Genomic DNA, 18269 nt, shown 5'->3' on the forward strand with positions numbered 1-18269 from the left:
TTCCTGAGCTGTGTTCCCCGTCCTGTATTCCTGGATTTCTCTCGGATAATCTTCCTTCTCTGTGCTGCAGACACAATTTATGTATCTAGACTGGATTTATGGAGGTTCTGGGGTTCAGCTGGCAGCAAAATGTTGATTCATAAGCTCTTCTTAACCTCTTTTTTGTTCCTCCCATTTCCTCCCAGCTGGACATTTTATATCGGATGATGTGATTGGAGCACAGACTTTTACATGGTGATAATAATGTGATAACATCCTCCAACTTTGGACCCTTAAACAGAAAGTGATAATGAGGGAGGAGTCAATACCCCAATGATGGTGGTCTTCAGGATCAGTCCAGTCTTCATCTTGGTTGTTCTCCCCCCATCCTCACTCTCTGACCTCTGGTGGGGCTCAGCCCTCCTGTTCTTCATGACTAAATCATAGACTAAATAAGGAAGTGCAGTACTTCTTGTGTTGGGAAGATGGCGATGAGTGATAGAGGGGGTGGGGACCCTCGTCCTATATCCCCTCATCACTGTCCCTCCTATAAAAGACAGTTCTGGTTGTTTCCTCACTCTCTGACTAAGGTCCATGAATAAAGAAATGACCTGGTAGGAGATCAGAGGAGTCATTTCCTAGTTCCCTTGAGGGTGGAATTGTAAGCTCCTTAGAGACCAAGCTGCCTGATGTGGGCGGAGTCTTGGTTTGGGGGAACCAATCAGCTCCTGTCTAGTAATCCTCTTTGTCTTTGTATTTTAGTCCATGGCCGGGAGATGAGGAAAACCTCCGAGGATTGTCTCACTTTGTCTCCAGACTGGAAAGTAGAAGATGAGGACATCACACAGTATAGTCCAGGAGAAAACCCGGCTCCCTCCAATGTCCATCCGGCACCACCCAGTGTAGATGGACCATCGGATTCCTCGTATCCTGAGGAACCTCAGACTGTGCGGGATCGGGCCAGCCTTCTAACAGGGAAGAGATTCTTCTGTCCTGAGTGTGGGAAGAGGTTCCATTCTAAATCCAAACTTAATGTGCATAAAAGATCTCACACAGGGGAGAAGCCATATTCCTGTCCTGAGTGCGGGAAATGTTTTTCAGTGAAGTCCAATCTTAAAAGACATCAGGGATCCCACACAGGTGGGAAAATATATTCCTGTCTTGAGTGTGAGAAATGTTTTCTACAGAAGTCTGATCTTTACAGACATCAGACATCTCATACGGGGGAGAAACCATATTCCTGTGCTGAGTGTGGGAAATGTTTTTCACAGAAGTCCAGTCTTTACACACATCAGAGATCTCACACAGGAGAGAAGCCGTTTTCCTGCCCTGAGTGTGGGAAATGTTTTCCACACAAGTCCCATCTTTACACACATCACAGATCTCACACAGGGGAGAAGCCATATTCCTGTCCTGAGTGCAGGAAATGTTTTGCACAAAAATCAGATCTTGCCATACATGAAAGGTCTCACACAGGTGAGAAGCCGTATTCTTGTTCTGAGTGTGGGAAATGTTTTTCAGTGAAGTCCAATCTTTACACACATCAAAGATCTCACACGGGGGAGAAGCCGTATTCCTGTCCTGAGTGTGGGAAATGTTTTTCAAGGAAGTCCCATCTTTCCAGACATCAGAGATCTCACACGGGGGAGAAGCCACTTTCCTGTCCTGAGTGTGGGAAATGTTTTTCAATGAAGTCCCATCTTTCCAGACATCAGAGATCTCACACAGGTGAGAAGCCGTATTCTTGTCCTGAGTGCAGGAAATGTTTTTCAGATAAGTCCAGTCTTTACACACATCAAAGATCTCACACTGGGGAGAAGCCGTATTCCTGTTCTGAGTGCGGGAAATGTTTTTCAGATAAGTCCAATCTTTACAGACATCAGAGATCTCACATGAGGGAGAAGCCACTTTCCTGTCTTGAATGAGGGAAATGTTCTTCACTGAAGTCCTGTCTTCCTGTACATCAGTGATCCCTCACAACCCTGGAGGTGTATTAGTGCCTTGAGTGCGGGAAATGTCTTGTAGATGAATGTTGCTGGACATCCCAGCTCTCATGTGCGGGAGAAGCACACCCTGATATACACCTCAGATATACTCCATGGCTGATCTTCATGGAAGAAACCGTTCATAAGGAGATCAGAGGTCCCCAAAGACTTGGATGAAGTGTGGGATCAGGTGTGTGATTGGCTGAGTACATTTTGTGGTGGGAGATTTCACAAACACTTAGAAGTCTGTTTTTTAAATAAATATTTCTACCTCCTGTATACCGGACACTTCCCCCCCCTTCCTGCCCAGGCTGACTGGTAACTATCAGCGCTCTCACACTTTGAATGACAATTACACAGTCATGCAACATTGTACCCAAATTATATTTTTGTAATTTTTTCACACAAATAGATATTTATTTTGGTGGTATTTAAACACCACTTTTTACCATGTTTGCTTGTTTCTTGTTTTTACAAATAAATCGTCTTTCCTTCTAAATGTAGACAAAGGTGTATTCTGCGCCATTTCTTGGGTACAATAACCCCAATCAGTGTCTATGATTCAGTGTGTAGGAGAGTTATAGAGTCTACAAACTATGGGAGAGATGTCTGAAAATCCATCATGTCTGATGACGGCAGGTCTCATTTCTGAGGATCAAAAACACCAGAACGGTACAAATTGTCAGAACTTTATCTGTGAGGAAATAATCCGTATACAATTCATGGAAACAGGCGGGATCTGGAATGAAGGAGATTCCCTACTAATTCTCACAAAGTAACCGACATCCCAGTTCTGTATTTGTGATAATTGGAAGACAAAATAAAACGCAATAATGTGCAAAAATATATATTTATTAATAATATAAATCAGTACAAAATGGGGATGAAATATAATAGGTGATGATAAATAATAAACAATACAAGATAACAGTACAATGATCTAATCCACAATAATGGGGAGAAATACAAGCCAGCAATTGCTTCCAAATATTAATGAATTACATCCAACTGTCTGGAAATGTCGTGTAAGAAATCAGTAACTCAGCAACATGTGACAACAGATATACAAATCCCCCCCGTGATCTCTCTACAGCCAGATATTCAACGCTCAACGTGTACCTTGCCATGACTTGATCTGGAATCCCATACACAGGCCAATCCAATCCGCTTACAATCTGAGATGAAGATGTAATGTTACATGAAGTAGTCTACCTTGTCATATATATACTGTATACATCCGGATAAACCATTGACTAGAAGCCAGAATCAGCTTCAGGGATATGTAAAATCAATCTTCCCCAGAGGAGTGAAATGATAATAATTTATACTGCAGGTAAAATGACGTCACATCCCCTCCTGTGCTCACCAGAACCGTTATTGGACTAAACAATGTATCTGGAGATATAAGGGGAGTACAAGTTATCTGAGGAAAATGAAAGTTCTAGTTCCCAATATGGACTGTATGGTGTCAGTGATGTCAGCTTTCAGTGCTCACTTCAGGGGGTGTCTGTGTCCGTCTGTTGTCCCTTGTCTCCTGTCTTGTGAGGTCTTGTTTTGTGATGTGTGTCCTCTTCTCTGTCCGTCTCTTACTTTTATCCCTCCAAATAAAACCTAGGCGGGCAAAGCTCATCTCTCCTCACAATGACCTCAGACTAGGTGCTATTTTCTCTACTAATTGATCTCAGTGACCTGAAGGGGGCAGTATAGGATGAGGAATTCTCTGACCTGTCTTCTGGAACATGACAAGGGTTGACCTTTAACCTCGGCTGGTAAGGACATGACTACATTAGGAGATAACTGCTTTTCTGGCAGGTTTGGTGTCACACAGACTGGTACCCATGTCACTGCTAATAATGTATTACTGAAAGTGGTTGTAAACCTAAAAAACACAAATCCGTCTAATCCTGCAGTTGGGTAGATTTTACCTTTACTGAGCCATTCAGCTTAGTCTGGTATCTTGAAGCAATCCCTTTCTCCAGAAATCCCGCCTGATCTCCTGAGCAGAATAAATCTGACACCAGCAGAAATATGGTGTCACCACTCCCCTTCTCCTGTGAGTGACAGGCTGTGCTGAGGAGGAGACCAGTATGAGCCTCCATGTAATACACTGCAAGGGGTGGGGGAGGGGGTGTCCTCTCCATGCTGGTCTCTGCCTTCACAAGATCCACAACTCAGCACTCATCAGCACCAGTGATTGTTCTTGAGCCGAGGATGGAGGGGGGTATAACTGGGGGATTGTGTGTCATCACATCTCCGCCTACTATTCTCTGGTCCTAAGCCACGCCCACAGACCAGCAGTTTTTGGAGGGCTGAGACAAGCTAAAGGAGCATTTTTCTGAGGTACACTCACATCTGTATGTATGTTTACATTAAAATTTATGGCAAAAAGTAATTTCTTAATATTTGGGGTTTACATCTGTCACGACCCGCGGTCACCGCCACCAACAGGCGACAATCGCACGACCACGACTAACAGTAATACGCCGCGCCCACGGCGTCAGACCCCAGACCTTCTCACCAAACTTGTGACTGAAGGGCCGGCCAATCCAAAACCGCGGTGTGACGCGCGTAACAAGGCCCCACCCAGCTGCACCCTACACAGCGATTGCCCAGCTAATGGTCTACAATCGGTGCCTGCAGCCTGGATGCGCTTGTTACTGGGTCGGGTTAGTTACGCAACTAACCCTGTACTGCCACCACCACTTTTGTCGGAGACTGGGAAACTCCCGTTACTAAATATACACTATAATGATTGAAATATTGATCTATATAGCACGGCCCGCGGACCTGCTATACAGAAATATAACCACAGTAGCGTGGTCAAAGGCAGGGATTCGTGAATTGCAAGTAAGCGCTTAGAAACAGTTTAACACTTTCAGAAAGAAAGATTTATTACTAAAAGCGTTGGATGCAAAATAAATATGTACAAAGAGATATCACAAAAATATATATATGTATACAAAGACACAGCAAACATAGAATAGCGAGAAAATACAGGGTAAGTTACTTGCCTTGCCTGGTTTTAGCAAATTCAAGTTGTGAGCAGAAAGCTTCTTTGATCTCCCCTTGTTACGATGTTGCTGGGAGATCCCTGTGTGTGTGTGTGAGTCTGTGAGTTTCTCTAACTCACTTAAAAGTCTTCCAGGGTCCCTCTCAGGGGAAGGGGGGGCTCTGACTACCCATTTTGGGAGTGGTCATTGGGGAACTCTACACTAAATTACTAGCTCATATCCCGTGATATGAACCATACAGTTGACCTGAGGACTGTGCACTTATTCTGGTCGGTTTGATAATGAGTGGGCTTACATAGTTTTGGGTGATAAAAATGACACCTTGTTCAGACTGGATGGCTCCACTTCTCATGTCTTCCTGGTTGTCCCCCACACCATCTGCCAGGAGATAACCTTTGCCTCACAGGAATGCAGGGGGGATGTGAGGAGTGATTTGAGAAATGCCTCAGATAAACAGATAGAACACGAAAACGAGGGTTGAGGGGGAACTCCGCTCCAATTCTGATGAGCAAGTTTGCCACACCTCCCCCTTAAGTGGTTGCCAAGGAGTGAGCTACAAGTTCTCTCCTGACGCAACCGACATCTGTCCAGAGGTTCCTCTTGGGACGTCCTGGTACCGCTGTACTGCGGGAGAACCGAAGTCCGTCTGAGCCGGAAGCCGTTCTCCCCAGCAGCACTGCTGGGCCGACCAAGTGAGTGGTCACGGGTGGGTACCAGTCGGCTTTGGCTATCCGACTCCTGTGGCAACTGCCGGGGTGCCCACCTGTTCACAAAACACTTCGGCTCAGGGGTGTCCTTTGCTAACATATTAATATGTAGCTTCTTGTCGAGGTAGAGAAGATTTCCCTCTCCTACCTTCTTCCTCAGGCTTAGGACTACATCTGGCCTGAAGGTAGTAGCGCCTGTGGGCACCGGAACCGGACAGGCGAATTCTGGACCTCGCCTTCCAGTGGTGTCCACAGGTACCTTCAGCCAAGATGGACAATCCTCGTTACCTGCTAGCATCCAGGATACCAGTTCCTCCAGTTTCCTGTCTGCCAGGTCAGTCACAGGTCCAGCTGAGCCATGATCATCGCATCCAGGCGTCTTACCGTAGCCAGCTGTACCTGCGACGGACGTAACCTGCTTCTTGGCCTGGGGAGCAGACCAGGCCTCAACTGCCTCGGTCTCCCCATGCCCAGACCTCTGGGGGTCTCTTCTTACTGATGGGTTCCTAAACTGAACCACTGACATGCCCCTCTGACAGTTACCCTTCTGGGCTGTCGGACTGGGCACAGGCGGTTTGTTCCCGCCTAGTGACAGGGGCGCAAGTGGCTCTTCCCAGACAGGGCTGAGCACCGCGAGGCCCCTATAGTGGACAACGGCACCCAGGTCCACTGTGCATTGCGGGCCACTCCTGACCGCAGGAGTGGCTGTCAGTGCCTTCTCAACCCCAACTAGCTTTCCCAAGGATTCAGGCAAGCCACATGGGGTAAAGGCTGGCTCGTCTGGAGCTTGCTGGGTTAGAGATGGTGGCCCAGGCTCCTTGCTCAGGCCCATGATGGCAAAACAGTAGGCACCTTCCGGATGCTCCATTGCCTCATGGCTCCTGGGCATGGGGTAGGCCACAAACCCAGGGCTGGTGTTCAGTTTCCCAAGGCTCTCAGAAAGCCTGGTCATCGTATCCTGCTGGACGACCACTAGGACTGCCCAGACTCTAGCTGATCTCTGGATTCCTGACTGTGCCATTCCCTTTGCCTCTGTGGCCCAATCAGCCGGCACCTTCTGAATCCAGACACCATCTATCAGAGGCCTGGGCAGCTGCTCCGGACCCCGAGTGCCAGGGAAGGGTGATTGGGTCTGGGCCCGGAGGCCCTCTCTCTGTAACCCAAGCATCAACCTTCCTTCCACTCGTAATCCAGGCCTGCTGCCTCTGACCTCTGTCTGTCTGCCTGTGAACTCACCTTGACAAGTGAGATGAACTGACAGGCTTTCAGGCTCCCAGCCCCCACTGACTAGGCCAGTCATTCTAGCCTCCTTGCTTGTTTGTTTACTCTCCTCAGCAGGGGGGCTCACACCTAGCCCTGGAATAAAATTTCCATCTGAATGGCTTTCCAGAGCAGTCTCCCCTGTGGGACTACAAAGCTCAGTTAGCTTATCTCTGAAGGTCCTTTGAGACTCACTTTTCAGGGCTGCCTGAAGTGTGAAACTGCAAGTCCCAGCCAGCTTACCTCTGAAGGTCCTTTGGGACTCACTTTTCAGGGCTGCCTGAAGTGGGGAACTACAAGTCCCAGCCAGCTGTGGTGTGCCTTCTTTAGCAGGGTAACTCACAGCTAGCGGGCCTCTGAAGCTCCGCTGGGAATCGCTTTTCAGTGCTGCCTGAGGCGTGGGACTACAAGTCTCAGCCAGCTGCCTAGTCCTATGCAAGGCCAACGGCTGAGCACTTATCAAGGCACAATCTTCTGAGCCTGGGCAAGGGACAGACCTATCCAGACAATCCCCTTGCTCAGCCTCCAGAGACTGTACCTCAGCCCCCAACACTGAAAACGCATCCTTTGTTTCATCACAAATCTCATTGTTAGCATTACCAACATTGCCGTCAACAATACAAACATTATCCATGACATTACCATCAATGCTACTGATATTATCCATGACATTCCTATCAATGCTACTGATATTATCCATGACATTCCTATCAATGCTACTGATATTATCCATGACATTACCATCAATGCTACTGATATTATCCATGACATTACCATCAATGCTACTGATATTATTACTGACATTCCTATCAATGCTACTGATATTATTACTGACATTCCTATCAATGCTACTGATATTATCCATGACATTACCATCAATGCTACTGATATTATCCATGACATTACCATCAATGCTACTGATATTATCCATGACATTCCTATCAATGCTACTGATATTATCCATGACATTCCTATCAATGCTACTGATATTATCCATGACATTACCATCAATGCTACTGATATTATCCATGACATTACCATCAATGCTACTGATATTATTACTGACATTCCTATCAATGCTACTGATATTATTACTGACATTCCTATCAATGCTACTGATATTATCCATGACATTACCATCAATGCTACTGATATTATCCATGACATTCCTATCAATGCTACTGATATTATCCATGACATTCCTATCAATGCTACTGATATTATCCATGACATTCCTATCAATGCTACTGATATTATCCATGACATTCCTATCAATGCTACTGATATTATCCATGACATTACCATCAATGCTACTGATATTAATACTGACATTCCAGACTGTATTCCCAATGTTACTAACATTAGTAAGATCACCCTCAGTGTCACCACAACGATCCTCAACAGTCATGTTCATAGTATCAGGGACACATGAGTCCAATACCTCCCCAGGCCAGGGGATTTCTTCTGGTTCTCCAGCTAAAGGAGACTCCTGCAGCCCCACACCATTCCCAGCCCCCACCCTCTGTCCATCCACCGGTGGCCCAGACATTACCCCAATATCTGTCCACAGTTCCTTGGCTTGTCCAGAGAGTTCCAGGGGGCCCTTCCGGGTCTTCTCGGCAGGGGCGTAATATGAAACAAGAGTGCCTAGGTCAGCACCCAACAAAACAGGGGTGGGCAGTTTATCCGAGACCCCCACCTCCCTCATCCCCCTCCCCGCACCCCAATCTAGGAATACCTTTGCACAGGGTGTGCGTGAACGGGTCCCCCCAACTCCTGTGAGGGTCAGGAACTTTCCTGGGATGAGGTTCTGTGGCTCAATCAGCTCTGGCCGGATCAAAGTGACGTCTGCCCCGGTGTCCCGGAAACCAGTTGCAGACCGGTTGCCCACGGTAACGGGCTGCAAGTTGGCGGGGGTTACCCGCATCTTCCTGCGAACGAACAGCACAGAAGAAGAGTTGCTGGCCGGCTGGCCAGATGATGTCATCTGCTTCTGCTCAGGACACTGCGTCCTGAGATGTCCGGCTTTGCCACAGGTGAAACATCTGCGGGTGTCAGGCAGGAATGGCTTGGCTCCAAGCGCTGCAGGGTTGGGCGGAGGTGAAGCTTGACTCACCGAAGTAGGAGAGGTTGCTAGGGACGATTTCCCCCCTTTCCAGCTGTTCGGAGGAGCTTTGCGAGGTTCAGGCACTCGCGTGTGGACGAAGGTATCTGCCAGGTCTGCTGCAGCTGTAGTAGATGCTGGCTCCCTCTCCAAGACGAACTGTCTGACGTCTGCTGGACAAATGTGCAGGAGTTGATCTCGGATCATGAGATCCTCCAAAGATTCATAAGAATCAACTTTCAGTCCCTTAGTCCACTGTCGGAATGTGGTACGTAAGCGACTTGCCACATCCGTGTAAGAGTCCCCAGGTCCCTTCTGCATGGACCTGAACCGCTTGCGGTACACTTCCGGGGTCATCTGGTACTTCCGGATAATGGCATTTTTTAAACGTTCATAGTCATCATCTTGCCCCTCTGGCAATTCAACAAACGCTTCCAGGGCCTTGCCTTGTAGCCCTGGTGTCAGGTACCGAACCCATTGAGCTTGGGGCACATGGTACTGATGGCACGTTTTCTCAAAGGACAGTAAGTACGTGTCAATGTCACTGTCCTTTTCCATTGCGGGAAACTTGGCTGCGCCCATGGAAAGAGTGCCGTCCCTGTGATCTAGGGACCCAAGGTTCTGACCCGGTCGCTGCTGGAGCCTTGCCATCTCCAGCTCATGCCGACGATCCGCTTCCCTCTGAGCTTGGCGTTCCTCTCTCTCAGCCGCTGCTTGGCGCACTGCAGTTTCTCTGTCAGCCTGGTGTTCCATGAACCGCAGGTATGCCTCCAGATCTGTCTCCATGAGGCGTTTCAAGGCCTCCTGCATCTGAGAAGAGTCTCTGCTGGTTCCAGGCACCACGATGCTAGCGCACTCAGGCGGTGGTGTGACGTTAACCTTTGGTGATCCTCCAGTGTCAGCCTCTGTATGCCCATCCTGTGAGGCCGTCTCTGAACCACTGGCAATGTGGGTAACGGGAACCCCTCCATGTTCAAGTTCCCCCGAGTTCTGATTTGCTTGGATATCATACTCCACTAGATCACTAATCAAATTTTCACGAGTTTTGCGAAGGACGTCCAATCCTCGTGAGGCACATTCAACTTTCAAATCACCTTTGCTCATTTTCTCGTAATCTGCTTCACCAGGCATAATTGAAAGCAAAGATAAGATAGAAGAGAAAAGTAGGAAAAGAAAATAGCTGTTGCTGTGTGTCTCTCTATACACACATATATATAAAATAAAATATGCACCGCTTGTTTCTAAGGACTGTTTCCACAAAGGTTACAATCCTTCAGTGCAGAGCCAACTTTTAACACTGCACTGAAGCTCTTACTGCAATTATCCCACGTACGCTGCCACCAATATGTCACGACCCGCGGTCACCGCCACCAACAGGCAACAATCGCACAGCCGCGACTAACAGTAATACATCACGCCCACGGCGTCAGACCCCAGACCTACTCACCAAACTCGTGACCGAAGGGCTGGCCGATCCAAAACCACGGTGTGCCACTCGTAACAAGGCCCCACCCAGCTGCACCCTACACAGCGATTGCCCAGCTAATGGACTACAATCGGTGCCTGCAGCCTGAATGCGCTTGTTACTGGGTCGGGTTAGTTACGCAACTAACCCTCTACTGCCACCACCACTTTTGTCGGAGACGGGGAAACTCCTGTTATCAAATATACACTATAATGATTGAAATATTGATCTATATAGCACGGCCCGCAGACCTGCTATAGAGATATACAAACAGTAGCGTCTCTTCAAAGGCAGGGATTCGTGAATTGCAAGTAAGCGCTTAGAAACAGTTTAACACTTTCAGAAAGAAAGATTTATTACCAAAAGCGTCACACAGATGCAAATAAATATTTACAAAGAGATGTCACAAAAATATATATATATGTATATATAGACACAGCAAACATAGAATAGCGAGGAAATTACAGGGTAAATTACTTGCCTTGCCTGGTTTTAGCAAATCCAAGATGCAGAGCAGAAAGGTTCTTTGATCTCCTCTGTTAAGATGTTGCTGGGAGATCTCTGAGTGTGAGTGTTTTTGGCTAACTCACTTAACTCTCTTAAAAGGTCCCTCTCAAAAGGGGAGGGGGGGCTCTGACTTGGGAGTGGTCATTGGGAAACTCTACACTAAATTACCAGCTTCATATCCCATGATATGAACCATACAGTTGACCTGAAGAATGGTCAGTTCTGGGTCAGGTTGATAAGGTGTGGGGCTTACATAGCTTTGGGTGACCAAAGTGACACCTCCGCAGACAGACGGGCTGGCTCCACTTCTCATGTCTTAGCCTCTTTGTTCCACATCATCTGCCAGGAGATAAAGTCTGCCTCACAGGAATGCAAGGGGGGGATGTGAGGAATGATTGGAGGAAGACCTCAAATACAGCAAGGAACAGGGGAACTCCGCTTCCAGCTCTGATGAGCTAGTTTGCTACAATCATCACCTATTATATTTCATCCCCATTTTGTACTGATTTATATTATTAATAAATATATATTTTTGCACATTATTGCGTTTTATTTTGTCTTCCAATTATCACAAATACAGAACTGGGATGTCGGTTACTTTGTGAGAATTAGTAGGGAATCTCCTTCATTCCAGATCCCGCCTGTTTCCATGAATTGTATACGGATTATTTCCTCACAGATAAAGTTCTGACAATTTGTACCGTTCTGGTGTTTTTGATCCTCAGAAATGAGACCTGCCGTCATCAGACATGATGGATTTTCAGACATCTATCCCATAGTTTGTGGACTCTATAACTCTCCTACACACTGAATCATAGACACTGATTGGGGTTATTGTACCCAAGAAATGGCGCAGAATACACCTTTGTCTACATTTATAAGGAAAGACGATTTATTTGTAAAAACAAGAAACAAGAAAAATGGTAAAAAGTGGTGTTTAAATACCACCAAAATAAATATCTATTTGTGTGAAAAAAAATTAAAAAATTATAATTTGGGTGCAATGTTGCATGACTGTGTAATTGTCTTTCAAAGTGTGAGAGTGCTGATAGTTACCAGTCAGCCTGGGCAGGAAGGGGGTGGAAGTGTCAGGTATACAGGAGGTATAAATATTTATTTTTATACAGACCTCCAAGTGTTTGTGAAATCTCCCACCACAAAATGTACTCAGCCAATCACAGGAAAGGACTCCATTTTTACTCTTCTCCTGCCATCAATGGTCAACCCGGTCCCACACTTCATTCATGTCTTTGGGGACCTCTGATCTCCTTATGAACTGTTCCATCCATGATGAAGATCAGCCATGGAGTATATCTGAGGTGTACATCAGGGTGTGCTTCTTCCCCACGAGAGCTGGGATGTCCAGCAACATTCATCTAGAAGACATTTCCCGCACTCAAGGCACTAATACACCTCCAGGGTTGTGTGGGACCCCTGATGTACAGGAAGACAGGACTTCAGTAAGGAACATTTCCCTCACTCAGGACAGGAAAGTGGCTTCTCCCTGTGTGAGATCGCTGATGTCTATAAAGACTGCACTTCTGTGAAAAACATTTCCCGCACTCAGAACAGGTATATGGCTTCTCTCCTTTGTGAGATCTCTGATGTGTGTAAAGATGAGACTTCCGTGAAAAACATTTCCCACACTCAGGACAGGAATATGGCTTCTCTCCTGTGTGACATCTCTGATGTCTGTAAAGACCAGACTTCTGTGAAAAACAATTCCCACACACAGGACAGGAAAATGGCTTATCCCCCTTGTGAGATCTCTGATGTGTGTAAAGATTGGACTTATCAGAAAAAGATTTCCCGCACTCAAGACAGGAATACGGCTTCTCCCCCGTGTGAGATCTCTGATGTATGGAAAGATGAGACTTGCGTGAAAAACATTTCCCGCACTCAGAACAGGAAAACAGCTTCTTCCCTGTGTGAGATATTTTATGCACATTAAGACTGGATTTATAACAGAAACATTTCCCGCACTCAGTACAGGAGAAGCTCTTCCCTGTTGGAAGGCCGGCCCAGTCCCGCACAGTCTGAGGTTCCTCAGAATACGAGGAATCCGATGGTCCATCTACACTGGGTGGTGCCAGATGGACATTGGAGGGAGCCGGGTTTTCTCCTGGACTATACTGTGTGATGTCCTCATCTTCTACTTTCCAGTCTGGAGACAAAATGAGACAATCCTCGGAGGTTTTCCTCATCTCCCGGCCATGGACTAAAATACAAAGACAAAGAGGATTACTAGACAGGAGCTGATTGGTTCCCCCAAAACAGGACTCCTCCCACATCAGGCAGCTTGGTCTCTGAGGAGCTTACAATTCCACCCTCAAGGGAACTAGGAAATGGCTCCTCTGATCTCCTACCAGGTCATTTCTTTATTCATGGACCTTAGTCAGAGAGTGAGGAAACAACCAGAACTGTCTTTTATAGGAGGGACAGTGATGAGGGGATTATAGGACGAGAGTCCCCACCCCCTCTATCACTCATCGCCATCTTCCCAACACAAGAAGTACTGCACTTCCTTATTTAGTCCATGATTTAGTCATGAAGAACAGCGGGGCTGAGCCCCACCAGAGGTCAGAGAGTGAGGATGGGGGGAGAATAACCAAGATGAAGACTGGACTGATCCTGAAGACCACCATCATTGGGGTATTGACTCCTCCCTCATTATCACTTTCTGTTTAAGGGTCCAAAGTTGGAGGATGTCATCACATTATTATCACCATGTAAAAGTCTGTGCTCCAATCACATCATCCAATATAAAATGTCCAGCTGGGAGGAAATGGGGGGGAACAGAAGTAGGGCCGATGTAATGTACAACTTATATAGGATGCCTAAGGTTCGAACTATATAATATCAGAATGATGCAATGTACAAGAGTATATAGTGCAGGGGTCAGGAGTATGTAATGTACAACATAGAGTATATAGTGCAGGGGTCAGGAGTATGTAATGTACAACAGAGTATACAGTGCAGGGGTCAGGAGTATGTAATGTATAAGAGTATATAGTGGAGGGGTCAGGAGTATGTAATGTACAACAGAGTATGTAGTGCAGGGGTCAGGAGTATGTAATGTACAACAGAGTATGTAGTGCAGGGGTCAGGAGGATGTAATGTATAATATAAATTATATAGTGTATGAGTCAAAAAGTTAGGAGTGTATTATTAGTTAAAATATGTAAATATTAAACATTATTTCTGACATCTATGGAAGTCACAATTAGACACCGCTATATACAGAGACAGACAATCTAACTGGGTTGGGTAAGTGGTACAAAAGGTAATAAGTGTGGGGGATGAGCTGATGGAAGAATTAAAAGTTTAGTTGTTAGTTGGAGGTGTGATAGACCTCTCTGAAGAGATGAGTCTACCTATGATATATTACAGACTAAATCCACCTGGAGACCTGATACAAGTTACATACGTAGTCTTAGGGGTCACTGAGGAAGTCCATGTGTCGACATTTCTACCTATGATACACTATATTGCCCCAAGTATTGGTCGGCCGGCCATTCCACACACGACCTTTAATGGCCTCCCAGTCTTAGTCCGTAGGGTTCAATATTGAGTTGGCCCTGCCCTTTCCACACACGAACCTTAATGGCCCCCCAGTCTTAGTCCGTAGGGTTCAATATTGAGTTGGCCACGCCCTTTGCAGCTATAACAGCTTCAACTCTTCTGGGAAGGCCGCCCACAAGGTTTAGGAGGGTGTCTATGGGAAGGTTGGACCATTCTTCCAGAAGCACATTTGTCAGGTCAGGCACTGATGTCGGGGGAGGAGGCCTGCCTCACAGTCTCCACTCTAATTCATCCCAAAGATGTTCTATGGGGTTGAGGTCAGGACTCTGTGGAGGCCAGTCAAGTTCCTCCACCCCAAACTGGCTCCTCCATGTCTTTATGGACCTTGCTTCATGCACTGGTGTGCAGTCATGTTGGAACAGGAAGGGGCCATCCCCAAACTCTTCTCACAAAGTTGGGTGCATGAAATTGTCCAAAATGTTGCCTTAAAAATTCCCTTCACTGGCACTAGGGGGCCAAGCCCAACCCCTAAAAAATAACTCCACACCATAATCCCCCCTCCAACAAATTTTACACTTGGCACAATGCAGTCAGGCAAGTACCGTTCTCCTGGCAACCACCAAACCCAGACACATCCATTGGATTCCCAGAAACAGAAGTGTGGTTGGTCCCTCCAGAGAACACGTTTCCACTGCTCTAGAGTCCAGTGGTGGCGTGATTTAAACCACGGAATCTGCTGCTTTCCATTGCACTTGGTGATGGAAGGTTTGGATGCAGCTATTCGGCCATGGAAACCTATTCCATGAAGCTCTCTATGCTCTCTATGCACTGCTGTTGGGCTCATCTGAAGGCCACACCAAGTTTGGAGGTCTTTCGCTATTGACTCTGCAGACAGTTGGTGACTTCTGCACACTGTGCGCTTCAGCATGAGCTGACCCCGCCCTGTCATGTGACGTGGCCTACCACTTGGTGGCTGAGTTGCTGCTGTTCCCAGTTGCTTCCATTTTGTTATAATCCCACTAACAGTTGAGCGTGGAATATTAAGTAGTCAGGAAATGTCACGGATGGACTTATTGCCCAGGTGGCCACCTATCACGGGACCACGTTTGGAGTCACTGAGAGCGACCCATTCTTTCACCAATGTTTGTAGAAGCAGTCTGCATGCCTAGGGGCTTGATTGTATACACCTGTGTCCATGGAGGGGATTGGAACACCTGAATCACATGATTGGGAGAGGATTGGAACACCTGAGTCACATGATTGGGAGGGCGGGGAAAATACTTTTGGCAATATAGTGTAATATATTTGCATGAAATTTGCACTTTTAGCACTTATTGATAAAGATGTAGGTGCAGCATTTTTTCTTTAGTATATTCATAGTGTAAGATTCAGGACTCATAATATTGATATTTAGCAATCAGTGGAAGATTAAATGTTTCCTGTAGACAAGTTGCAGAGATCCCACACCGCTGCCTCCCATCTCCTGAGACTGCACTCAGTGACTTGGGTCTGAGACACTACAGACATATCCCTCCACCCGGCACAGCCAGCAGATAACAGAGCAAGGAACCCTGGGAGAATTGTTCTGTCAGAGATCTTACTAGACCCGGGCATGGGGAAGCAGAACCAAATCACATGTCCCAGGATAAGGGGTAGAAGACCCAATACACATGTCCCAGGAGCCTAGGTCACATGACACTGCCAGCTGAACCCCAGAACCTCCATAAATCCAGTCTAGATACATAAATTGTGTCTGCAGCACAGAGAAGGAAGATTATCCGAGAGAAATCCAGGAATACAGGACGGGGAACACAGCTCAGGAAAGTGACCAGGGGATTACAGGCTGATATCACCCAGTCCCCGCCCTACTCTGGACCAATCAGTGAGCAGTATGGGTGGAGGAATGGATTTAGTGTTCATGACCCACCTGTGCTGATCTCTGTAGGAGTGTCCTCCTCTATAAATGTCCCCGTTATTCCATCCTCCTCCATAGACTGCTGATCATCCCTCACATACGCCTCTTCTTCTTCTGCTTTCACCTCAAATTCTATATCGATTGGATCTCCACTCTAAATCAAGGAAATGAGAGAAAATATCATCTGTAAAATGTAAGGTCACATAAAAAAATCCACACATGACCTCTATGAGTTGGTAACAATGAAGATAATGTACAGATCCTAATGATACTATCAGTGATTGTTCCTCATCTACCTGATGATGGTCAGGGATGGTGTGACCTTCCTGTGTGGAATCCCGGGAATACAGAGGACGGGGACATCTCTCTGGTGGGTTCCCATGACTGGATCCATCTGTAGGAAACACACACACTGACTGAATCCATTGTTTCTATGTATAAAGGTAAAAATATGTGACCGTGCTAGAAAGAAGTGGAGCAGCTATACACAAAGGTAACCGAGATAAAACAGTTCAGTAGTGGTGCAGCGCTAGATAATAATGATAAGAATATACTCATAAAAACTAACAGGTAAAGAGGGTACTAGGTAAAATTCATAAATGAATAAATAAATGATAAAAAGTTCAAAGGTGACTGTAGTGCTCTTAGAGTGCCTGCTTCCCTAGTAAGCCGGTGCTTGTGCAAATAGTTGTGAAAAAATGCGCACTCACCAGACGCGCAATTTAACTGTGCATGTTAACATATAACCAGATGTTCTCAGGATAGGCCAGGTGATGGGGTAACTGGCTCCTCTTTACGCATTTTGTACGCACGTCTTCAGAGGGCATCCCGCACAAAACGCCTAAGAAGGAGCCAGTTATGCTGTGACGTCACGCCACCGGAGCCTCATTTAACTCCATTGGCCATCTTTGATTGTGGACTGTTAGTCCTGACATCTCATCTCACTTTATGATATATCTGATGCATCGGTTTTTACTTTCATCCCTTCATAAATGAATTAATCTATATGTACCATACTACATGTCCTTGTTTTGACTCCCTGGTGGAGTATTAATTTTCAGACACCCAGTTAAAGACACAGATCCATCCCAGTACCCAGAGAGGGAATCTCCTGCATATCCAGGAAGCAGCACCCACTCAACCCTTAAGGGGATCTCTGGCTGTCTTGGATCATCACTAAAGCATCAGGATCTTTTGACACACTACCTACCCTTCAGAGGGAAGTCACCCCATCACCTGGCCTATCCTGAGGACATCTAGATATATGTTTATATGCGCATTTAAATTGTGCATCTGGTGAGTGCGCATTTTTTTCACAACTATTTGCACAAGCACTGGCTTACCAGGGAAGCAGGCACTCTAAGAGAACTGCAGTCATCTTTGAACTTTTTATCATTTTTTTATTGTTCATTTATGAACTTTACCTAGTACCCTCTTGACTAGATGTTTTTTTATGAGTATATTGTTTCTGTATGTTGATCAGATGATGGGGATCTAGGTGGATCCTCCATACTGCTCTCTCCTTTACAATAAAGTCTCCTCTTACCTGGTGATGTGAGGGGCGGCTGATTGTCCATCATGACGTCCTTGTAGAGATCCATGTGTCCTAAATTCTCCCACTCCTCCATGCAGAAATAGACAGTGACACCCTGACACCTTATAGGAACCTGACACACACAATGATACAGTCACCATCCAGACACATCCCTTGTCTGTTACTGGAGAATGTCCCAGAATTCCCGGCACCGCTCACCTCTCCTGTCAGCAGCTCCATCATCTTCTTGGTGACTTCTAGAATCTTCTGCATGTTGTGT

General features: G+C 46.3%; 1 protein-coding gene across 1 annotated transcript in view; it reads left to right on the forward strand.

Annotated features, from left to right (window-relative positions):
- The first annotated feature begins 677 nt into the window (after nucleotides 1-677).
- LOC149460684 (uncharacterized) overlaps nucleotides 678-18269 on the forward strand; it is a 135981-nt gene continuing 118389 nt past the window's right edge. The window contains exons 1-2 of the mRNA XM_089679368.1: nucleotides 678-1893; nucleotides 5569-5681. Coding sequence (XP_089535494.1) covers nucleotides 756-1893; nucleotides 5569-5681 — 1251 coding nt within the window. The 5' untranslated portion in view covers nucleotides 678-755. The remainder of the gene's footprint in view (nucleotides 1894-5568; nucleotides 5682-18269) is intronic.

The sequence above is a fragment of the Staurois parvus genome, unplaced genomic scaffold, assembly GCF_062004578.1.
Source record: "Staurois parvus isolate SC_StPar_1 unplaced genomic scaffold, SC_StPar_1.0 ptg000222l, whole genome shotgun sequence".
In the NCBI taxonomy this organism is placed as follows: domain Eukaryota; kingdom Metazoa; phylum Chordata; class Amphibia; order Anura; family Ranidae; genus Staurois; species Staurois parvus.